This window comes from Haliotis rufescens, unplaced genomic scaffold, assembly GCF_023055435.1.
Source record: "Haliotis rufescens isolate VD_foot unplaced genomic scaffold, xgHalRufe1.0.p SCAF_8, whole genome shotgun sequence".
NCBI classification, from domain to species: domain Eukaryota; kingdom Metazoa; phylum Mollusca; class Gastropoda; order Lepetellida; family Haliotidae; genus Haliotis; species Haliotis rufescens.
The window spans coordinates 14,256,986-14,277,834 of record NW_025964372.1 but is presented as its reverse complement, the minus strand read 5'-3'; the positions used below and the strand labels follow the sequence as shown (position 1 = coordinate 14,277,834).

At 40.6% G+C, this 20,849-nt stretch overlaps 1 protein-coding gene and 1 long non-coding RNA gene across 2 annotated transcripts in view; both read left to right on the top strand.

Annotated features, from left to right (window-relative positions):
* Positions 1 to 11,093, top strand: part of LOC125376875 — a 79,324-nt gene extending 68,231 nt beyond the window's left edge. Inside the window, exons 2-3 of the long non-coding RNA XR_007219363.1 lie at positions 9,438 to 9,531; positions 10,953 to 11,093. This is a non-coding gene — a long non-coding RNA (uncharacterized LOC125376875). The remainder of the gene's footprint in view (positions 1 to 9,437; positions 9,532 to 10,952) is intronic.
* A 3,414-nt stretch (positions 11,094 to 14,507) lies between these two features.
* On the top strand, positions 14,508 to 17,858 carry LOC124149048 (neuronal acetylcholine receptor subunit alpha-10-like). The gene is made up of 2 exons (XM_048389389.1): positions 14,508 to 14,873; positions 16,695 to 17,858. The coding sequence occupies exons 1-2, from the start codon at positions 14,519 to 14,521 to the stop codon at positions 17,081 to 17,083; spliced, it is 744 nt and encodes a 247-aa protein (XP_048245346.1). The 5' UTR covers positions 14,508 to 14,518; the 3' UTR covers positions 17,084 to 17,858.
* The last annotated feature ends 2,991 nt before the right edge of the window (positions 17,859 to 20,849 follow it).

The window sequence follows — 20,849 nt, the reverse complement described above, 5'->3', positions numbered from 1 at the left end:
TGGACTCGACAAATGCAACATTCTTCATTTTAAACATTGCAAGGTAGAAGAGGGTGGACCAGTCAGTTTACTTGGAGGAGGAGTTATTGACCATCTTGTGGAAGGTCAGGCCTATACGTACTTAGGGATGCAGATTATGGACAAACTCCAGAATGCCCATATCAAGGGCAAACTTCGGGCAGAGTACAAATAGACTAAAGAAAATCTAGAGTTCAGAGGTGAACGCTCACAATAAAGTCAAAGCCACAAATACTTATGTTGTGCCCGTCCTTTCGTATTCTTTTGGTGTTGTTGATTGGACGAAACAAGAAATTCAGGGTATTGACACCCTCACAGGAAGAATCATGTCAGACAATAGATCCCACCATCCTCGCTCTTCCCTTAAGCGCTTATATTTACCAATTATGACGGGAGGGCGCGGTTGATTAATGTGGAGGCTCTTCATGATAGAATTGTTTTGTGCACTTTTGCACACATTTATTTGTCTGATGATCCTCTTGTGAAGCATGCCAAGACTCGTTAGGAAAACAAGGCATTCAACAGTTTTCTAAAACGAGCCAAGGATGTGGGACATAATATGAACGTCGGTGTTGATTTTGTTGATGGTTCTGTACTGCTGGACGGTACAGAAATGAGTGTCAACCAAGCGAAGTGACATATCAAATCGGCCCAGACTCCGTTTTTCATGGAGAGGCTTTCTGAGCGACCACTGCATCTAGTTCATGTGCAGTGTGTTGAGAAGTCCTTCGCTTGGATGAAGTCGTCTGGCCTGAAAAGTAAAACAGAACCCTTTCTGTTTGCTGCTCAGGACCAGTCACTTCCCACTCGAAACTGTAAATGTGTGATTTTGCATCAAAATTTAAATATGAAATGTAGATAATGTAATGAATTTAATGAGATTGTCCAAGACATTGTCAGTGGATGCTCAGCTTTGGCTCAAACACAGTATCTTAAGCCACATGATGGTGTAGCTAGATCATTTTATTACCGTCTTCTCCATGCTCGTGGTTTTGACACAGAGATCCACCCATGGTACGACCCGGAATATGTAGAGGGCGACATGGAAAATGATGAATACAAAATTCTTTGGAATAGGCCCATTTACAGCCTCAGACGTATCCAGGCCATCAGACCTGATCTTGTCCTTGTTGATGAATCCAGCCTGACTGTGCCAGGATCACCCAAACCCGCATTGCTGCATTATTTATTTTAATCTGTAAATAATAATAATAATAATAATCTGGTCGTTGAGGGCACTGGAGCACTCAGCGCATCATTCCTTACTTAGGTAGGGTGTGCACAATTCTGTCAATCTATCTATCCCAGTGCATGAACAATTCCAATGTTTTCGGCAGTTTATAATGTACACAACGTTATGACCCTTAAGTTTGGCCTGAATAATTCGTTTGCCACAATCCTGTAACCTGTTTAAATATTGAAATGAGCGTAATCTCCAATATTCTGGTTAAGCCATACAAATACAAATCCTACACTATGTAATAACATTCGCAGGTGTGACGCCCAGGCAATTTTCATCTGCCGACTGCATCCATATTTCGCATAAGTGAATATCATTGCTTGGGGTAACGGTTGTCCGATATTCTTAACAATTTGGACCAGCAGGTAACACATTTAACATGATCTACACACAAACCATGTCTACCGCGTTCTGTTAAAGTGCAGTTCTTCATACATATTTACCGACTCCCAAAACATATTTACAAAATTGGTGTGAAATTTGTCTAATACTAGTCTCTACAGCACCACAATCTCTGCACCATTTTATAAAATATGTGTCAAACAGCTTAAGGAGTAAATTTGTAGGCATACATGGGATTTTATGGTGCAACATTGTTATCACAAATGAGGCCCCATTCGAGAATAGCACCCCTAAATAATTATAATATGTAGAAGTTTTAAATATATCACCACCCATTTACCATTTTTCGTAGAATTGAAACAATACAGTCGTTGCGAAATACCAACATCTCCGTCTTATCCATATTAACTTGTAATCACCAAGATTTACAAAACCTGTCTTAAACTATCAATCTTTCTTTGCAATCCAATAGCAGTATCATATATCATCCGCATAAAGTAACATTGACAATTCCGGATATTCAGATATGCTTCTACATTCTTTATTTTCTAGCATTGTAGCAAAAAAGAAAAGGACATAAGGCACAACCCTGTCGAACTCCACTCAAACATTCTAAATATTCAACAACATATATCTTAGACATTCTAACTGCCGCAAAGCATTTGGAATACATATTTCCTATCAAGGCTATACAGTAACGCTTTTTTATAAGTTCCGTTTGTCCATTCTGATGGATATATTCTTGTCTTCAAAGTGTTTTTAAATATAAGAGTTAAATAAGGAAGTAAGAAGGAACTACAACACCGCAGCAAAATTATTTTTGCCAGCTTCAATCTTGTCACATCTCTGTTTATGTAATTATTAACGTCATCATCACTGTAAATATTACATAATAGTTCATCGTGATTCTCAATATAGTTATCGGCATATTGAACAAATATGAGAGAGTCAGTCAACCATGTCCAACAATGTTTTATCGTGAAATAAACCAAGCTTATAAAGAGTCAGACAAGGTTGTGTTATCAGTCCGCATTTATTTGCAATGTTTATTTAAGAATTTCAATGCATGATAGAAGATGTAAGATGTATATTTATAGGTATAGGATATTTTGGAACTACTTTTATTATTGTATACTGATTATTATATCTTTTTGACGTCAGTGTTATTGAACTGCAAAGTAAGAGTGACACCTAATGTAAATGTTGTAAATTATTGGGCTCTCAGATAATTAGGGATGACAGAAGAAACAAAATTCGAAATGGGTGTTATTTATGACAGTATGAGAAGTGGTATTGTGATAATCTACTGTCTTAGACTTGGAATTTATATAGACCACTACCAAAAATGTATTAAGTAATAGCGAAAATTGTCTGGTGAATGCTATCCCAAGCAAATGTATGTGTGGTGTTGAATATACAACGTTTAGTCAAGGTACTGGAGATATTTCATATTTTTCAAGAAATGTTCAGGCGGAGATTAGAAGCCTGTGACAGCAAAATATTTTAGTGACATCAATGGCTCAACACTACTTGCAGATTATATGAATATTGAATTGTTGCTGACTGTAAAATATAATGTTACAGATATCAATATCAAGGAATTAAGAAGATACCTATGGTTTTTGAGATAGCATGAACTGCCGTTGCATTATGATATCAGATGTAAAGGAACTATAACTGTTATTCCTTTGTAGGATGTGTAACATTGATAGCATTGCAATGCATGTGTATCTTTGAGAAATAGTTACCGGAATGGGATTGTTCATCAAATATTTGTAAATTTAATAAATTCATGACTAGAAATGATGTGAATCCTTAATACATTTGTCAAATTCGTTAAGGAAGTCGTAGCACTAAGATCGCTCTATGCAAGCGGACCAAGATCGCATGTGTATTTGGGCCCCTTTACCTTCATATATCTTTAATTTGCAAGACAGTTTCGCAGTTTCAACATCAAAATGTTCTACTTTACGTCATGGAATAGGTCTTTGAAATCAACGAGGATGAGTAAAGCAGCCATGTCCAAACTACTTGTTCCACTTTTCTCCTTGCCGGTTGCACAGAAAGAAGATTATTTCGTCTGGTACAGCCTTTCCAGAATTGATACAATAAAGGTTTGAGTTGGGATATGCTTCACTAAATGGCTTCAAACAATTTTCCATTGCTTCAAGACGTTTCTCCAAATCCTCTGATCACTCCCGACATGGGATAGCTTTTGCTCATGGCGAGAGTTTCATGATCATCCTTTCTGTCCAAACCCGCCATCTTTCAAGTGTTGTTAAACGAGCACATTTTTCTTTGAACTAAAATTAAAGTGTCAAGTACTCACCACAACAGCTGTTATTGCGCTGGACATTTTCACAACGTAGTTGAGCAATGATATGCTTGTGATTCTAAGATTATATGACATGATTGCCAAACGTAGAGTACTCCAACCCAATTTGATGCCTTAGCCATCTAGCATTGAGGTCGCTAACGTTCAGATCATCGCTCCTTAGCTTTATTGTAGGATAATGAGAAACAAATGAATATAGTTTTGTCAGGATTTGAAGTCTATATTGACATCGACAGCGTCTGCTGTTTTCACAGCCAACAATGGGCAAGCTGTCAAATTACTTGTTCCATATCTACAGTACGGCCACGAAGTAGCAGATACAAGCTTGATATTTCGTGCATACAGTACCAGCAATGACTTGGAATCTCCAAGGATTTCAGTCAGAACATATGGTCATTCTGCTGCACCGCCTGGAAAATACGACACAGGAAATACAACAATACCAGAAGCTATAGTGATGGCAACGTATTTGCTAGATAGTATAACCGTCAACAATCTTGAAGACGAATGGGGAAAGATGGGAACTTTCAAGTTGACGATTTTGGATCAGTAGTGCGTAATACCACCACGATTTGTCGAACATTCATTTACTCGACGAGGCATATTGTGTATGAGTCTGGCCGAGTTCAGACAACGTGGTCGGCGGTCTGTGACGTAGTAGTACACGTCTCCCTATCCTATCCCAGGACGTGTTCATTGGGAGAAAGGTCTGGGCTCTTTGTTGGCCATTGCACGCTATAAATGTTGTGCTGTTAGAGGTGAACATTGACGATTCGTGCACGGTGGGCACGGGCTTTGGCGTCCTGAAAGACAAACCTTCGAACCACACGCCTTACACACGGGACAACAAAGGGTGTCAGTATGTTGTCCCGATAGCACTGTCCAGTGACCCTTCCTTGCACAATATGGAGTGTGGCTGGCTCTGTCACAGTGATGCCACCCCATCCCACCCCACATCATAACCAATCAACCACCAAATCTGTCATGAGGTTGACACTGGTTCGAGGTCGCCAGACACGTCCACGCCTATCACGGAAGTGCAAAGTGAACCGGCACTCATCAAAAGTCATGGCACAACACGTGACCGTCGAGCATTGAAATGAGCTGCATGTAAACGATTTCCGATCGTCTGATCCGTAACTCTTACTTCAGTGGCGTGATGAAAGTTTGCAGCAATTTGATTCGCCGTTTCAGCTCGATTTCGTAGATTTTCGGATCAATCGAACCTTTACTCTTGTCGTTGACCACATGGGACGCCCTGAACGGGGTCGATCATCAACATTTGGGCTTGTTGGACGTCACGGACTGTGAAACATTGAACGTCTTGGCCACTGCAACTGACTTCTGCCATTTTTCAGCATGCTAATAGCCCGTAGACGCTCCACCTTGCAGACGCGGCATCGCAAGTTCATACACAAACAATGATTGAAATGAAATAAATCACAAATCTATGATAAGCAGAATCAACAAGAGTGATAGAAATAATGGTCCACAGAGATTAATCGACCTCCCCTGAAAGTGTAAAATGAAGGAATCAGGAATTCGACTTTCGCACGTATGTGGCGTTATGGCGTGAGGCACGTGCAAACTATAGGATGTGTTTTGGTGTTAAGTTTTACAAGCATAAACGTTCTTACATTGGATCTTTGTCGTCAACACTTATCTTTGTTCTACTAATTGGTATTTACATTTGTATTTCATGATCCCCTTAATTTGAAGCGTATATTTTTAAACGGCCCTGCTAAATTGCGTTTGTTCTTTTCCGTTCGAAGGCGTACACCGATAAAAAAAATGTCAAGTGCATTCTACAAACTTAATTAGTAACAGCAGCGATAGGGTTAGTAAACATCGAATTTACTATCCTTCCTCGCAGATTACGCACGGCAGCGGTGGAGAGAAAATATATGAACATTTCAGTGTCGGATCCAAAACCTAAATGACATTGCTCACTTCGGTCTTGGTCAGTATGACGTTCGCCATTTTGTGTCAACAAGGAGAGGATTATGAGACGAAGTTTTAGCTGTATACTGTCAAACGCCGTTGTGTCGAAGTTGAAGCGACCTACGTAAAAACTTCGAGTTATCCGAGGTTCGACACAACCGAAATGATGAATAAAGAATGAATACGCAGGGACCAAGCTTTCACCTTGAGACAACCATAAGTTCGACACATCAAAGTTCGACACAACGGTGTTTGACTGTATTGGCATTATAACCCCGTTAATGCCCTTTTTCTTGACTGACTAAATTATGAACTTTATAGCATGTAATCAATAAAGAAAGGAGGTCAGTTAAAATTACTGGTGTAAAACAAGACTTGTATTTTTTATATACCTGTCAATTACTTTTTGTAGAATTGTTTAACTAAACTTAAAATGCCACTGCACATCATTAAATGTTATCTTTTGCCTGTATTGTTTTCGCCATTTGTTATTTACTTATCTTTTTGCAAATAGTATTCAGCAGCTGCCAATAGGGAGCGCAGAATGACAGAAAAAATGATCATTGATTAAAGTGTACTTAAACCTTCTACAAATTTTGTAAATATACTACAGCATTTAGCAAAAGAAGATGAGTAAATATCACTTATTAAATTGGTATAATTCACAACTTAAGCCAGCAATCTCCACTAACTGATTAGCATATCGTACTAATTTACGATAGGCCACCTACTAGTCTCATTAGCAAATATTTACTAACTGGTTAGTAAAGAAGCGAGATTCACTGAATTAGTAAACTTTTCTAACTATTTCTGTCAGTATATATCTTAACCATTACAGATTTATCTGAAGTATTTAGCGTTGCAGCTTTGTCACTGTGTCGCACAATGGCAACATGGACTTTATCTGATTTAATCAGTGCACAACAGTGACTGTTGATATAATGTGCATTATCTTTTGTCGCGACATATGGTGATATGTTATCTTGTCGTGGCGTTATCAGTGCTGTCTAAGACTTCCTGGTTCTGTCGGACGGGAGACGGTGGGATAGCCTAGTGGTTAAAATGTCACACGTTCCATCCCAGACATCTGAACAATGTGCTAATCTCATTTCTAGTGACCCCGCCGTGATATTGTTGGAATATTGCTAAAAGTGGCGTACAAAAATACTCACTCTATCGGACGGCCTCCGTGGTCTAGGGGATAGAGCGTCTGCCTGGAAAGCCTGGTTCGATTCCCGGCCGCGTCATACCAAACGATCTTAAAAGATTGTACTTGTTATTACATTTAGATGCTAAAACAAGGACTGGTCAGCTAGGAGGCAGTCTCCTGTGACTGAGTTGGTATTCATGTTAAACTCGGCATTAGCCCGGACTAGTACAAGCAGCCACGCACAAACACGTCGCTACATATATAGGTTATATACATAGAAAAAGTCCAAGGTGAAGGTCAGCTACCATCAATAACGCGTATGTCCCCCGTTGGAGTCGACAGCGGCCTGACATCTCCATGGAAGAGACGACTATGCGAATCACATCCTGGGCAATGTAGCCCACTCGGACTGCAACACAAAAGCCAACTGCTGCAACATCTGTGGTTGTGGTTGACGTCGACGTACGTAGCCGTCTATCCAATTCATCCGAGAGGTGGCCTATCTGGTTCAAATCCGGGGATCTGGAGGGCCAGGGGAGAACATCAACGTCGTTGTTGTGTAGACAGGCTCTTGTGATCTGTGCTGTATGAGGTCGAGCGTTGTCCTGTTTGAATACACCTGCTGCAATTTGGAGGACGTGTGGTTGGAGAATTTCCTTGATGTATCGTAAGATTGCACTGGATTGCACTGGATATGGACTAAACTTGTCCTGCCATGATAAGAGATAGCTGCCAATATCATAAATCTACCCCCAACTAAACCTCTCCACTTCCTGTCCGCAGTTTCCGGCGTAACGTTCTCCCCGACGTCTGTAGACCCGTTCCCTTCCATCCCCTCGACGGAGGAAATATCTTGATTCGTCGCTGAACAAGACATCTCTCCATCGCAGTTGAGGACATACCCTGTGTTGACGACACCAATACAGTCGTTGTTGACGATGTTGTCGACTCAATATGATGCGTCAAACAGGAAGTCTTGCTCGTAGACCTGCTGCTCTTAAATGGTTTCGTACGGTCTGGTCGGAGATTCTGCGCAGTCCGGGTATTTCGGATGCGATTGAGGTGGCTGTGGCCGTCCTTTCACGTAAGTGGCGCAGTCGAATATAGTGATCTTGGGCGGGGGTGGCTACTCATGGTCGTCCCGACCTAGGCCGATCACGTGTTGACCGATGCTGATGAAACTGATGCCATAGCCTTGTGATGGTGCTGGGTGCTACATTAAAAACCCTGGTCTACAGCTGATCGGGATTCCCCTGCCTGCAAGCGGCCCATGACGATGTTTCTTTGCACTTCTGTTAATCTTGGCATGTTGTTGAACTGTCACTGTTCGATTGACGCAGATGGCAGGCAATCTAAAACCTTGCACTTTGATACCGTTTGTAGTGCTGCTGCTTGTGCAGTGCGTGCAGCTCCATGGCCCATTTATTATTGCACTGGCTGCGTACATGTTTTCCGACTCATGGTTTGCATGTCCTTGTTCTGATTTTTTTAATCCGGGATATTGTAACTGACACTATAATGCATTAAACCTCTTCATTTTGCACCTCCGCTAAGTTTGCTTTTATGGCCAAAAATGTCCGTATTGCGTTTCTATTTTTGTAGAGTATATGTTTTTACGCACAATGGAGTCTGTTTCGGCGAGTAATTGAGACCGGTCATTCTCTGGCGTTGACGTTTTAAGTTTCTCCAATGGCAGGTGCACGTGTCATAGCACGCTAAACACTGCTCTTTGAGGGCGCGTATCCAAAGCAGAAAACACCAGAGAAATATCTTTTCCAGTTTATCTTTTATCCACGCTCCGCAACATAAGAGATAGTGATAAGGACACTTCCAACTCATGTGACCCCCCCACCCCCCCCACCCCCCCCCCCCCACCCCCCCCACCCCACCCCACCCCCACCCCACCCCCACCCCCCATTCAACATCACAATGATTATAACACATACTATACAGTTATTATATCAGTTGTCGGTTTTGTTGGTGTGGTCTGGCTGTACACGTAGGCCATTCTGCTGGGCTTCCCTCCAGACACATTTATCCAGGCTTTTCCTTTGTAGACTGGTAAAGAATGCGTGTGTGCGTGCGGGCGAGCGGGTGGACGCGATATTTCAGTTCTATCACGACAACAATGTGTAACACAGAATGTATGTGTGACTGCAATGTTTGACAGAAATGTATGTGTGACAGAAATGTTTGACAGAAATGTATGTGTGACAGCAATGTTTGACAGAAATGTATGTGTGACTGCAATGTTTGACAGAAATGTGTAGCGGCGATATGTGATCATGATGTGTGTCAACAAAAAATATTGGACATCAATGTGCGACAATAATGATTTACTGACAGCAATGCTTGACAACAATGACAATGGCTTTGATACCATTAATGACCTGGATATGTCTTCACTTCAGACTACAACGTGGCTGCTGCGACAGAGAAGTTCCTGTATAGATTCATCATTCAGCTGATATTTTTTATTCAATTTCCACCAAGTCACCTCAGTGGGTGAGTTATGACAATAGAAACTATTTATTTGTAAAGTAAAGGCATTAGTTCAGGTCACAACGGCATTTTTGCTTTGAACTGAGGTTCTTGTAAATTTATTCCAAATTAATATTAGCAAATTCTATATCATATAAATGTATAATTAGGGTAATTATATCCTATTCCGGTTTCATTAGTGTTTTAGGTGCTAACGAAAAAAGAGGAATTGACCAATACACATACCTTTTTCTTGAGACTCCATGGGGATTCCGGGTTACAATAGGTCAACCTAAGAGGCGACTAAATGATCGGGTGGTCAGGTGTAATCACGTGTCATCTTACCCCTGGATTGTTGCTCACAATATCGATCTCTGCATTGTCTGGTCAAGATTCGATTATTTACAGACCGACGTCATATTTCTTGAATATTGTTGAATGCAGTGGGAAACAAATAAAGAAACCATCCAATCACTTTACTTATATGTGTAGGTGTGTTATGTAGCTATGTAAAGGTTATTTACGTACTGTCTTACCATTCACAAAGTGAATTACTTTAAAGTTAAGAGAAGGTGATATCTACCCTACCTCAGAAAGACCTCAGACCCCTCTGGTTGTCGTGCCTCTAACATTACCGCTTTGCCACCGAGGCGCTGTGTGTGAGTAAGTATATTTGCTTTACGATGCATCAAAATGTTTACAGCCATTCGAGTGTGACGACACTTACCGTTTCTAACTATTTGTATTGTTTTCGTAATATTCATATGACAGTTTCTTTAACATTTGTTTCTGTAAAACCACATTTAAGTGTTAAACGTTAAACAAATGTTTCCATGTCTCCCCCGTGGTGGAGCATCAGTGTAGGCATACTGTCCTGGGTCTTTTATTCGTCGAAATGTATGTCGAAACAAGATTGAATAAGTTTAAGTAATTCTCATTGAACATTCTACTAAATGGCTAGTTCATATATTTTGTTGGGTTGTTTTCATTGTTTGCAAATAGCGACGTCTTATGAATGCACTGATGGAATAATTGAGGTCAAATGTGACGTTTGGGCGTATTTCTCCCCCTGAGGTCAAGAAGCCAACCTTTTCTTGGAAAAAACAAAACTGTAATATCTAAAATAGTCTATTTGCAGATTATCTTATTCTTTTGAATTTAACCATTATGATGACGTCACGCTATTTTGTTGCAGTTGATTCTGAGCCAGGTAAACATTATGCAAAATTAAAGAGAAATTGTGTATCAAGCATACCATGATTTAAGTCTGAGACATCACTTGAATTTGTTGATTCCCAAGTAGAATCAACATATTCTCATGATTTCTCCATTACATATTGTTGTGAGAAACCATTAATTCACTCCACCAATAGCCAATGATTTGTCGTAGCTCTTAGGCTCTTCTCTAAATGTTACAACACAATACTTTTAATGTATTATTCCAGAGCCCCTCGCAGCTAAAACCTTCTTGGAAGAGTACGGCGACCTGAGGGAAAGCCTAATCGAATCAACAAAATACAATTTCAAAGTGAGACCTAAAAATGAGACCTTCATCAACATTACTCTCGACTTCAGAACCCTGAACAAACTGGTATGTGCTGTTTTAAAAATCATGAGCCCACTCTTTAGAGTATTACATATAGTTGGGACTTTAGTGAAAGCTGCTCCTAGAAGGTAAGGTGAAATGGGCTTAACGTCGCGTCCAAGACTATTGCACTTATATAGCGACGTGCATGCACGTGTGTGTGTGTATGTGTGCGCGCGCGCGCGTGTGTGTGTGTACTTACGCCGAGTTTATAGTGCTAGCCTACTGAGATGCCATACCACAGTTTAACATGAATACCCAACTCAGACACAGTATACTGACGCCGAGCCGACCAGTCCTTCTTTTTGCGCCTTAATGTCGAGCGCCAGGCAGGGTAACAATAAGTACCATCCTTTTCAGGTATTTTGGTATGACGCGGCCGGGAATCGAACCCCCGACCTTCCGCTCTCCGGGCGGGCGCTCTATCCACTAGACCACGAAGGCGGTCGCCTCTAGAATAGTTTAAGGCCAACTTTACCTTGACCTTGGGTCCACTCATAACGGACAGTAACGGCAGGGCACTTTACTGTAACCTAGGGTCTTCATATTGAGATAACTGGACGTTTTATGTGGACTTCTCCCGTCAACTAAGCGAAATCCGAGGGCATTGTATTTTGAAAGGGAGCAGAAAGAAAAACTGTGTAGAAAACAAACCGAAAAACTGTATTAAGGGTGTAGAAAGAGGGCGATGGAAAGAACTACGGGGGGTGTTCAATACGTTTTGCAACTTCAATATAAGACCAAGTAGCAGAATATCTTTTGCACTTTTTTTTCAATATAATCTCCATTCACCTCAATACACTTATTCCATTTGTCCTTTAAGCTTTTAATACCACTTTTATAGAAATCCGCAGATTGGCCCTCTAACCACGCCTCTGTGGCAGCCTCTATGTGCTCGTCATCCTGGACGGAACAGGAAACAGTCACTGGGGGCTAAGTCTGGGTGGGTGATTTAACTGTTAACTGCGGCCTGTGCGTTGAAATGAAATCTGCCGTATAGCTACGTGGAAGACGCTTCCAGGATGACGAGGACATAAAGGCTGCCACAGAGGCGTGGTTAGAGGGCCAATTCTAGGGCCCATTTTAAGCGATGGGAAAATGAAAATTACTTAAAGTACGAAAGGAAGGGACAATAACGAAAGATTGGATTTCTATACATAGATATCAATTTATTTGGAATGTTTAATAATAATTTTGAAAGTACCATTAATCTGGCCTTTCAGTGCACAGATTATCATCCTCACCAATATCTAAACGTTACGATAATTCATTCTAATAAAAATGTTAAGTGATCATGGAAAATAAAGATTTTGACAATTAATAGCAGACATGCGTGTAACTAAGACAAAACGTCATTTTGCAAACGTTTTTGATACCAAAATGTGATCATAAGGGCACCCGACGTTTGGATCAAGCGACTTGTAAGTGGTCGACAGCGTTCCACCAAGCAGGGGGAAGATAAGTTTCTACTGATTGCAGCAAGAGGTTATCATTTCGTGGCTGCCAACACACTCAAAAATGACCTGCTCAGACATTGCGTTATCGTCTCAGCGAGCCTGGTCTCCGTTCACGGTTTCAGGATTCCAACGTAGTCGAACATCACCGCTGCGGAGGAGGCTCAATCGTTATTGATGTGTACGTGAGATTGTGTGCTGGAGTACTCGGACCAGTCGTTGATGCCCATTTAGAGCAGGAAACCATTGCCACCTGATGCGACCACAGCCTCTCACCGTCGTCACATGCACAGTGTCTGGGTGGTTGCCTAGGGAAGATTGTTACACTCTTCCGTAAGAGTATTGCTGAGTCCCTGTAGAGTAATCGGAAGGACAGGACATCGTAAGAGGGCGATCTGCAGCTCGTTCCACATGTGCTCTACGGGGTTGGAGTTTGGTGACCGAGCTGGCCATTCTTTGCGGACAATGGTCTATTCTAAAGTAGGCATCAACAAACCTGGCACGATGAGGTCGTGCGTTTTCGACCTTGAGGAAGATTGTCCGATTGCACCAGCATTCGGTCTCACGTAACAATCCAGAATGTCACCCCTGTAGCGCACACTCATTACCGTGCCCTGTTGCAGGACATGAAACTTGTTCTAATTTTGAAATCTACATGAGTCTTCCGATTTGAACCGAAATGTTGACATCCAGGATGGAACTGTAGGACAACTATCGATGTTGACAAACAATAACTAAAATCCTATTAATGTACATTTACTATTAATAACACTTTTTGTCCCGTGTAAATTGAACACGACCATTTTCATTTTCATCACCTGCTTTAGCTTGATAACATCTTTTTCATAGTTAGGTTTCAAGTAAGTAATTCACATCTATGATCTTAAGGAAATGGTTTGACGGGCATTTTGAAAATATATAATTTATGTCATGCGCAGTAGCCAGATTCTTCTTTCGGGTTGTATACACTTAAATATAACTTAGAAGAGACATCCGTTCTCTTTATTCTAGTCATGGATCGATGAACGGCTTACCTGGCTATCAACAACTGGCATCGACTACCTGATATATAGCATCAGAGAGATGTGGACACCAAATCTAGTTATTACAAATTAGTAAGTACCTATATTGTGCTACAATGAAAACATACGTGATGGGGTATCTACTGAAACGTTCAGTTACCTGCACACAAACAGAAATGACTTCACTGTGCACTTTCAAAGATAATAACTTTGTAATGCATTCAACTTTAATTTTGCGACTTATATTAAAGATTCTCAAACACAATGAAGCATACGAGATCATCTTCCCGATCGCGAGGCAAGAGCGTCCGCTAGCCTTTTTATCAAAGTCTTGTTTCCACCCTTGCCACATCAAGCCCACTTTCCTGTGCTACATATGATTGGACTATCTCACATATCTCCAATCAGAGAACGTTTCACAAAATCATCATCCACGACTGGTACACCTGAGTAAGGAAGGGATTTGTCATTGTTGACACGAATATGTTTTTTCAACTTTAAACCCCCCCCCCCCCCCCCCCCCCCAACGATTGCCTATGGTTTTTTTGTGTCAGGGATGAAAACACGAATATTTTCGTTATCTGATCGACTAGATCTCGCCTATGGCAGTCGCCATCTTAGGATAGAAATCTGATTGGATATTACGTTTTCATTACAAGGGACACAACTCGTGATTTACGCGAGGTGACGCCAGGGTCGAGCCAAGAAAAGTGGCCTTGATGTGACAAGGGTAGAACTAGGCTTTGATATTGGCTTGTGGACACGCTTGCCTCAGGAAGATGACGAGATGTAGACTTAATTATTTAAGGAATAAAGGTGACGAGAGATAACGTTTATTCCTCTCATTGAAGTTTACGGCCTAAATGTTTACAACCGAGGCATACTGAACTATTTTATATTTAATCATGGGTTCAAACTTGAAATTATTTGGAGTGGAGTGGGCGCATCCCATGAGTGAGGTGGATCTTCTGCCGGAGGGAATTGTAAGCAGTTCGTTCCAGAGTGATGGCGAATGGGAGTTACTGGAGAAGAAACTACAAAGTGGAGGAGAAGTTGGAGCACATAATTTGACCTATGAAAAGATCAAGTATACATTCTGCTCCCAAAGGCAATTTCAATGGTACATTCCGTTGATGATGATACCACTGGGTGTTCTGTCCCTACTGATGCCAGGCATGTTCCTTGTGCCTGTGGAGACTGGAGAGAAAATGTCCTACGCTCTGACAGTGATGCTGTCATTTACTGTGATCAGTTCTTTTCTCTTTGAAACACTACCAACCGTTTCAAACACCTACTCCTTATTAGGTAAGCAAGACGTTCCTAGTTGCAATAAGAAATTAGTTGCTAAAACTGAGGAATTAATAATGGTATTATAATATAATTATATACATTACTGAAATTAATCAGAAATCCTCAAAGAATCAATTCCGCGTGACACCCTCGCAGGCACAAATCACGTGGCGACGTTATCTATCTGTGTCTCTCACGTAGTTTCAAGGGTTATATGGAAAACGTGAAATCAAATAGATATACGTTGATTTAAAGATTGATTATGATATCCCATATAGCTCATGTGTGTATATACGATCCCAGTTAAACCATCTAAGGATTACGGTGGCCCATAAGGGACATGGAGTCTGTTTTTCCATATTTTGATGTTTCACTTACTTTTATCGTAACCTTTAGCAAATTAACACAAATTGTCATACAAATATGTAATAAATCATGTATAAAAACAAGCAAAAACATGGAAAATGTGAAGCGAAAATGTCAAAAACTAAAATGGAAATGTCAAAAACCAAAACGAAAATGTCAAAAACTAAATTGGAAATGTCAAAAACCAAACGAAAATGTCAAAAACCAAAACGAAAATGTCAAAAACTAAAATGAAACCACAGAAAACTATTTCCACCGCGGTGATAATATTTCCACCACGAGTTGATAAATAACTTTGTATGTTAAGAAAAGCCTGATTAAATATTTGATTGATATAATATTGTGGCCTAACAGGTGCGTGACTTGTCAATTTTTTATCAACGAACAACCAATCTTAATTATGTCTAATTGAGACATTTTCAAACAAACGTAACATCGAAATGTTGGAAAGAAAAAGTCTAAATTTCTGTTCTTTTCATATTGTTCATGTCATGAACGAAGTAGTAGTAGTACTAATGTCAGTATCAATATTTGTGTGGGAACAGTTTGGTTGTAAATACATTGTGAGCCACAGCGAATTCTCACCTAGACGCATTGGTCGAGTTACCGACTTAAATGGACAATGGGCTACAGTTAACAGGTATGCCCCTTTTATTTGGAGTATGTGTTGATCTCTCCACCGTGTTTGACGTCAGAGGAAAATCGATTTGCATCATATACATTGTAAAATACATCAAGTTATTAATAATAACCATACATATCCTATTTACGTCAGCGTGTGTTACAGATACATGGCAATAACTCATATTGTCGCACAGTACATTTATCGGTATGCGATCAAAAGTGGCTACATTTGCAATGTATCTTTATGCATAACGGACTCTTGGTCAATATTTATTATTATATCTCCATTTCTATATTTGAGACTGAGTTAATCTTACACCACGAGACATCAATGTACTGTGTAAATGATATCGGTAATATGATTTGTTTTGGAGTTTGTAAATTCAAAACGAGATGTAGCCAGTTATTGTTTATCTGCCGATAATTGCTTGGTATGTTAGTTGGTTTATCCACATACATTTAGTTCTTTTAAAAAAGGGAAGTACGAAACAAATCTGTATTATTCATTAATAACAGTATAATGAATCAAATTTAAATGAAAGATACGCATGGGAACCTAGTGAGTATAATGTAGTTGTTGACATGGGGTGTTGTTTGGTGGTTTCCATTTAGTGTCACATACTACAGTAAAACTCAAACAACTGAAAGTGTCTACATAAACCGTTGCATGGAAACCATCACTGAAATGTTCCAATCACGAAAACCAAGAGTTAACCTGTGTCACCCCGTTTCCATCTGTTCCCCAGAGAGTTGGAAACCCGCATTTTGTTGTGATGACAAACGACTTAGTTTCACTTCCTGGATGCGTGAAACATAATAAGAATAAATACTTTATATGTTTTTCAGGTGTATACATTTCTTCAACGATGACGTGCGGTGCACTAATGATTGTGTGTTCCTTGATGGTGCTCTATACTAACCACCCTGCTGATGTCAGTGACCGCATGAGAACAGTGAAGGCGCTCGATACTTGTGCTTTTGTTTTCTTCTTCAGCCTAATGGTACTGATGTTGATCTGTTTTCTGTTTATTTTGAATTATCCTATCGATGATAAGAGCATTAGTGTCATTGGAATAATGCTTGGCGTTCCCATTGCAGTTAGCGTTTTCACATGTTCAGTCGTAACCATATATAAATGTCGAAAGAGTCCCCATATCAAGGAAACAGATCAACAGGGAGGAACACAACAAACGGAAGGTGAAGATACTTCTGCTGCCACCTCATCTGCCCTATAAAATATGGCGTCATAAATTGAATTCCCCATGCCATTACAAATGCAATCCTTAAAATTGGTGCATCACCTATTTCCAACGCATCGGGCGCATTGCATTCAAAATTCGGTTTTAATGTGTTCGCATATGTAAATTACCAAGAAGTGCTTTTTTTCGCGCATCGTATGAAGTCACACATAAAACTACGGGATCAGTGTGATATAGTCTTAAATCGAAACAAGGCAAATATATCAGCAACAATATATATGCAAATATATATCATGATCAACACGCATGTGACGACACGGGTGCTCAACCGGTTGGGCCGTGAAAAAAGGATCGTGAACTTACATTTTGCTTCACCATAGTAAAATTTGTAGTATGAGTACATAGACATTGTATGAACACTCGCTCGCATGCCCGCGAACATGCAAGCACGCACGCACGCACTCACGCACGCACGCACGCACGCACGCACGCACACTGGTTCTCATTAGTCAGGTATGGTAATACAGTTTGAACTTTGATACCACGGAGGGTGGTTTAACATGTGTATAGTTTCCCCGTCGTTTAAAACTTTATGATTTATAAACTGCTTCTCATTTTTTTTGCGTCTATTTTTTTAAGTGTCACATCTTACATACAGCACAAATATAAAACGTGTAAGTAAGCAATAAATATAACATCCTGCCAAAAAATGGTCTATGACACACTAGTATGGACATGTAAAACGTTTATAGGCACGTGACCTATGAGGCACTAAAATCGACATGTAAAGCATAATACTAATAAATACTTGAAAGTTGTATGAACCGTTATGTTATAGGCAGTTGTGTTGATTGTAAGTGGCAGAACTTTGATTTCAGCACTGGTACAACAGAGAGTTGTGGTAGTTACCCCCCTTAGTTGTTTTTCGTGTCCAAACTCCTTCCCTGCGCTTGACATATTTTCGCGAACACCTTGTATGATCACTTTTTAATAGTGATTCAAAAACACCTGGTATGATCACTAATGGTATAGTCGGAATTGTAAAATCGACTCTTCCGTCAGCGGAGCTTTCTCAAGATTATTGAATGCATTTTGTCGCTTATATTCACCCTCCTGGTATAGAACCCTCCGCTGTGAGGAGCTTGTTTACAGGCTTGTTTACAGTTTCCAACTTCCAGGGGTTGAGATATATCGGACAACTGAATGTGTTTTACTCTGGTATCAACCAGTAAACCACAAGTCTACCTCATTATGTTGAGTGAGTGAGTAAGCTTACGCCGCTTTTAGTAATAGTCCAGCAATATAATGGCGGGGACCCCAGAATTCAGCTTCACACATTGTACCCATGTGGGGAATCGAAACCGGGTCTTCGGAGTGACGAGCGAACGCTTTAACCACCAGGCTATCCCAATTATGTTTGGTGATGCATGTGTGGTATGCGAACATGGGATGGGTGAAAACACAAGGTGCCTGGTGGTTTCTCTCTTTCTAGCTTCCAGTTGCGAATAACCGCATATTTCAGCCTATACACATTGTAGACGATTCACGTAGCACTAGCAGTTACGAAGTTATTTTCAACATATTTTCAGTACGTCACTGTACGGCTGGCACTACATACGCACAATAATCTTGAACGCGACGCTAAGCAGGATTTCACCTCACCTCGCATCTATTCAGCACAAAAAGAGAAGTGTTATCACGCCAAACATTTCACGAACTAATTGATGCAATGTACTTCAGCTACCGCGTGTCTGATGTAGTAATTTATCAAGGAGTATGGTGATGGTGTCAAGGTCGAATGTACTATTGTTTTCTTCTACACCTGCACTGGTGTAAACAACTCACCTCGATTGTATATCAAATTGTTCGCATTGGGTTGCATTTCATTCATGGTGTAACTGCTCTTGATTTTCTATACAGACAGAACTCAATGTAACTGCTATATGACGGTGGTCTGTAAATAATCGAGTCTGGACCAGACAATCCAGTGAAAGATATCATGAGCTATTGGGATACGATGACATGCATCAACTAAGTCAACGAGCCTAACCACCCGATCCCATTAGTCGTCTCTTACGACAAACCGAACATGTCTGACCGTGGTCAAGAGATGACTCTTTTATTTTCCTGGCAGAAGCATGTGAATAGACGCGCGTGTGTGTGTGTGTGTGTGTGTGTGTGTGTGTGTGTGTGTGTGTGTGTGTGTGTGTGTGTGTGTGTGCAGGCATATATATATATATGCCTGCTCAGCAGAAGAAGTTCATTTTCTGATGAAGTGGATTGGTTTTGACTGCTCTGATAATGTTGGAATATACTGTTACTGAACGCAAACAATCACGCATGCACACACAAACTGTGCCATCTGACTTGATTAATACAAGTCAGCATACCGTAGTCAATACATTTAATGTGTCACAGTCTGCGATTGCAGGTTGTGGAACACATCCACTTCGCACAATACACATTACTCGTCCCGGATCGTTTCAACAAGACGCCCAAGATGCACAACCCCTTTCCCGGATCATCTCACCAGGACGCCCTTTGTCAACAACACATGTCCCGGATCATCTCACAAGGAATTAAGCCCTCAATCCACACACCCCGTCCATTACAGTTATGTCAAGGCGGCTCACCTTAACAAGCGGAAAGTCTGAGACATTTTCTCATGTAACGAGCACTGGTATTTTGTTGACGCACTAAGAATTATTATCAGGGCGAATATGGGATTCGAACCCACGATCATATGACTTTAACACGCCTAAAGTTGGTTGGTTGGTTGGTTTGTTGTTTAACGCCGCACTCAGCAATATCCCAGCTATATGACGGCGGTCTGTAAATAATCGAGTCTGGACCAGACAATCCAGTGATTAATATCATGAGCATCGATCCACGCATTTGGGATCGATGACATGCATCAACCAAGTCAGCGAGCCTGACCACCCGATCCCGTTAGTCGCCTTTTACGACAAGCATAGTCACCTTTTACTGCAGACCTATTCTACCCCGGAATCTTCAGGGGTCTAACACGCCTAAAGAACGCAACGTGTAATTTGAGGTGACACTAGTTAAGAAGCAACGTAAACATCCTCTTTTGAAGGGTATCAAGAAATACGGCCAAGTGTGCCTTTCTATTGTTAGCAACCATTGCCGGACTTAGAACTGATTTAATTGTAATATTGACATTTCTTACCAAAGTATTGTATTATACGTTATGAAGATGTTCATTATAACGAAAATGTTATAAATCCATGTACTATATAGTTTACTGAGGAGGAACAACTTTTCGTAATTCTTGAGACTTCTGAATACTAGTATTCACGCAGCTGACAGGATAAGGGGGGATCGTACCTCGAGGCACTTCCTCGGAGCAAATTATCCCGTGAGGTAGCTTTGCAGCAAATCTATTTAACCTTACCCTACCTCCGTAGGCACATCGCTCGTTGCTGCAGCAACGGAACATTCCCCAACAAAGGTTCTGAATAACTAAACAGTTCGATACATTGTAAATAGCTTTAGTCTATAGATTGATCAGTAACATTGAGTGCTAACCTATCAGGCAACTCATCCATCAGTCAAATGTCTCCCGTTCAATTCCTGAGAAACTGTTCTGGTTCCTGGGAAACTTCACGATTGATATGGACTTTATGTAAATTAAAATCGATACTGAGTATTCACTATTATAGACGGGTTTTTATTTCAATGGTTGCTTTGGACAAGAGTATTGATTGATAAGAACGGCTGGTGTTACATAATACCAAATACAAGTTTGGTATGCCTCTTATGCCTCGGTTTGGTTTGCCAT

Bases quoted from the DNA above. Each gene is read 5' to 3' on its own strand.
- LOC124149048 (XM_048389389.1), top strand. From the start codon at position 14,519: ATGAGTGAGGTGGATCTTCTGCCGGAGGGAATTGTAAGCAGTTCGTTC. The intron at 14,874-16,694 runs GTAAGCAAGACG...TATGTTTTTCAG, and splicing joins AAACACCTACTCCTTATTAG to GTGTATACATTTCTTCAACG.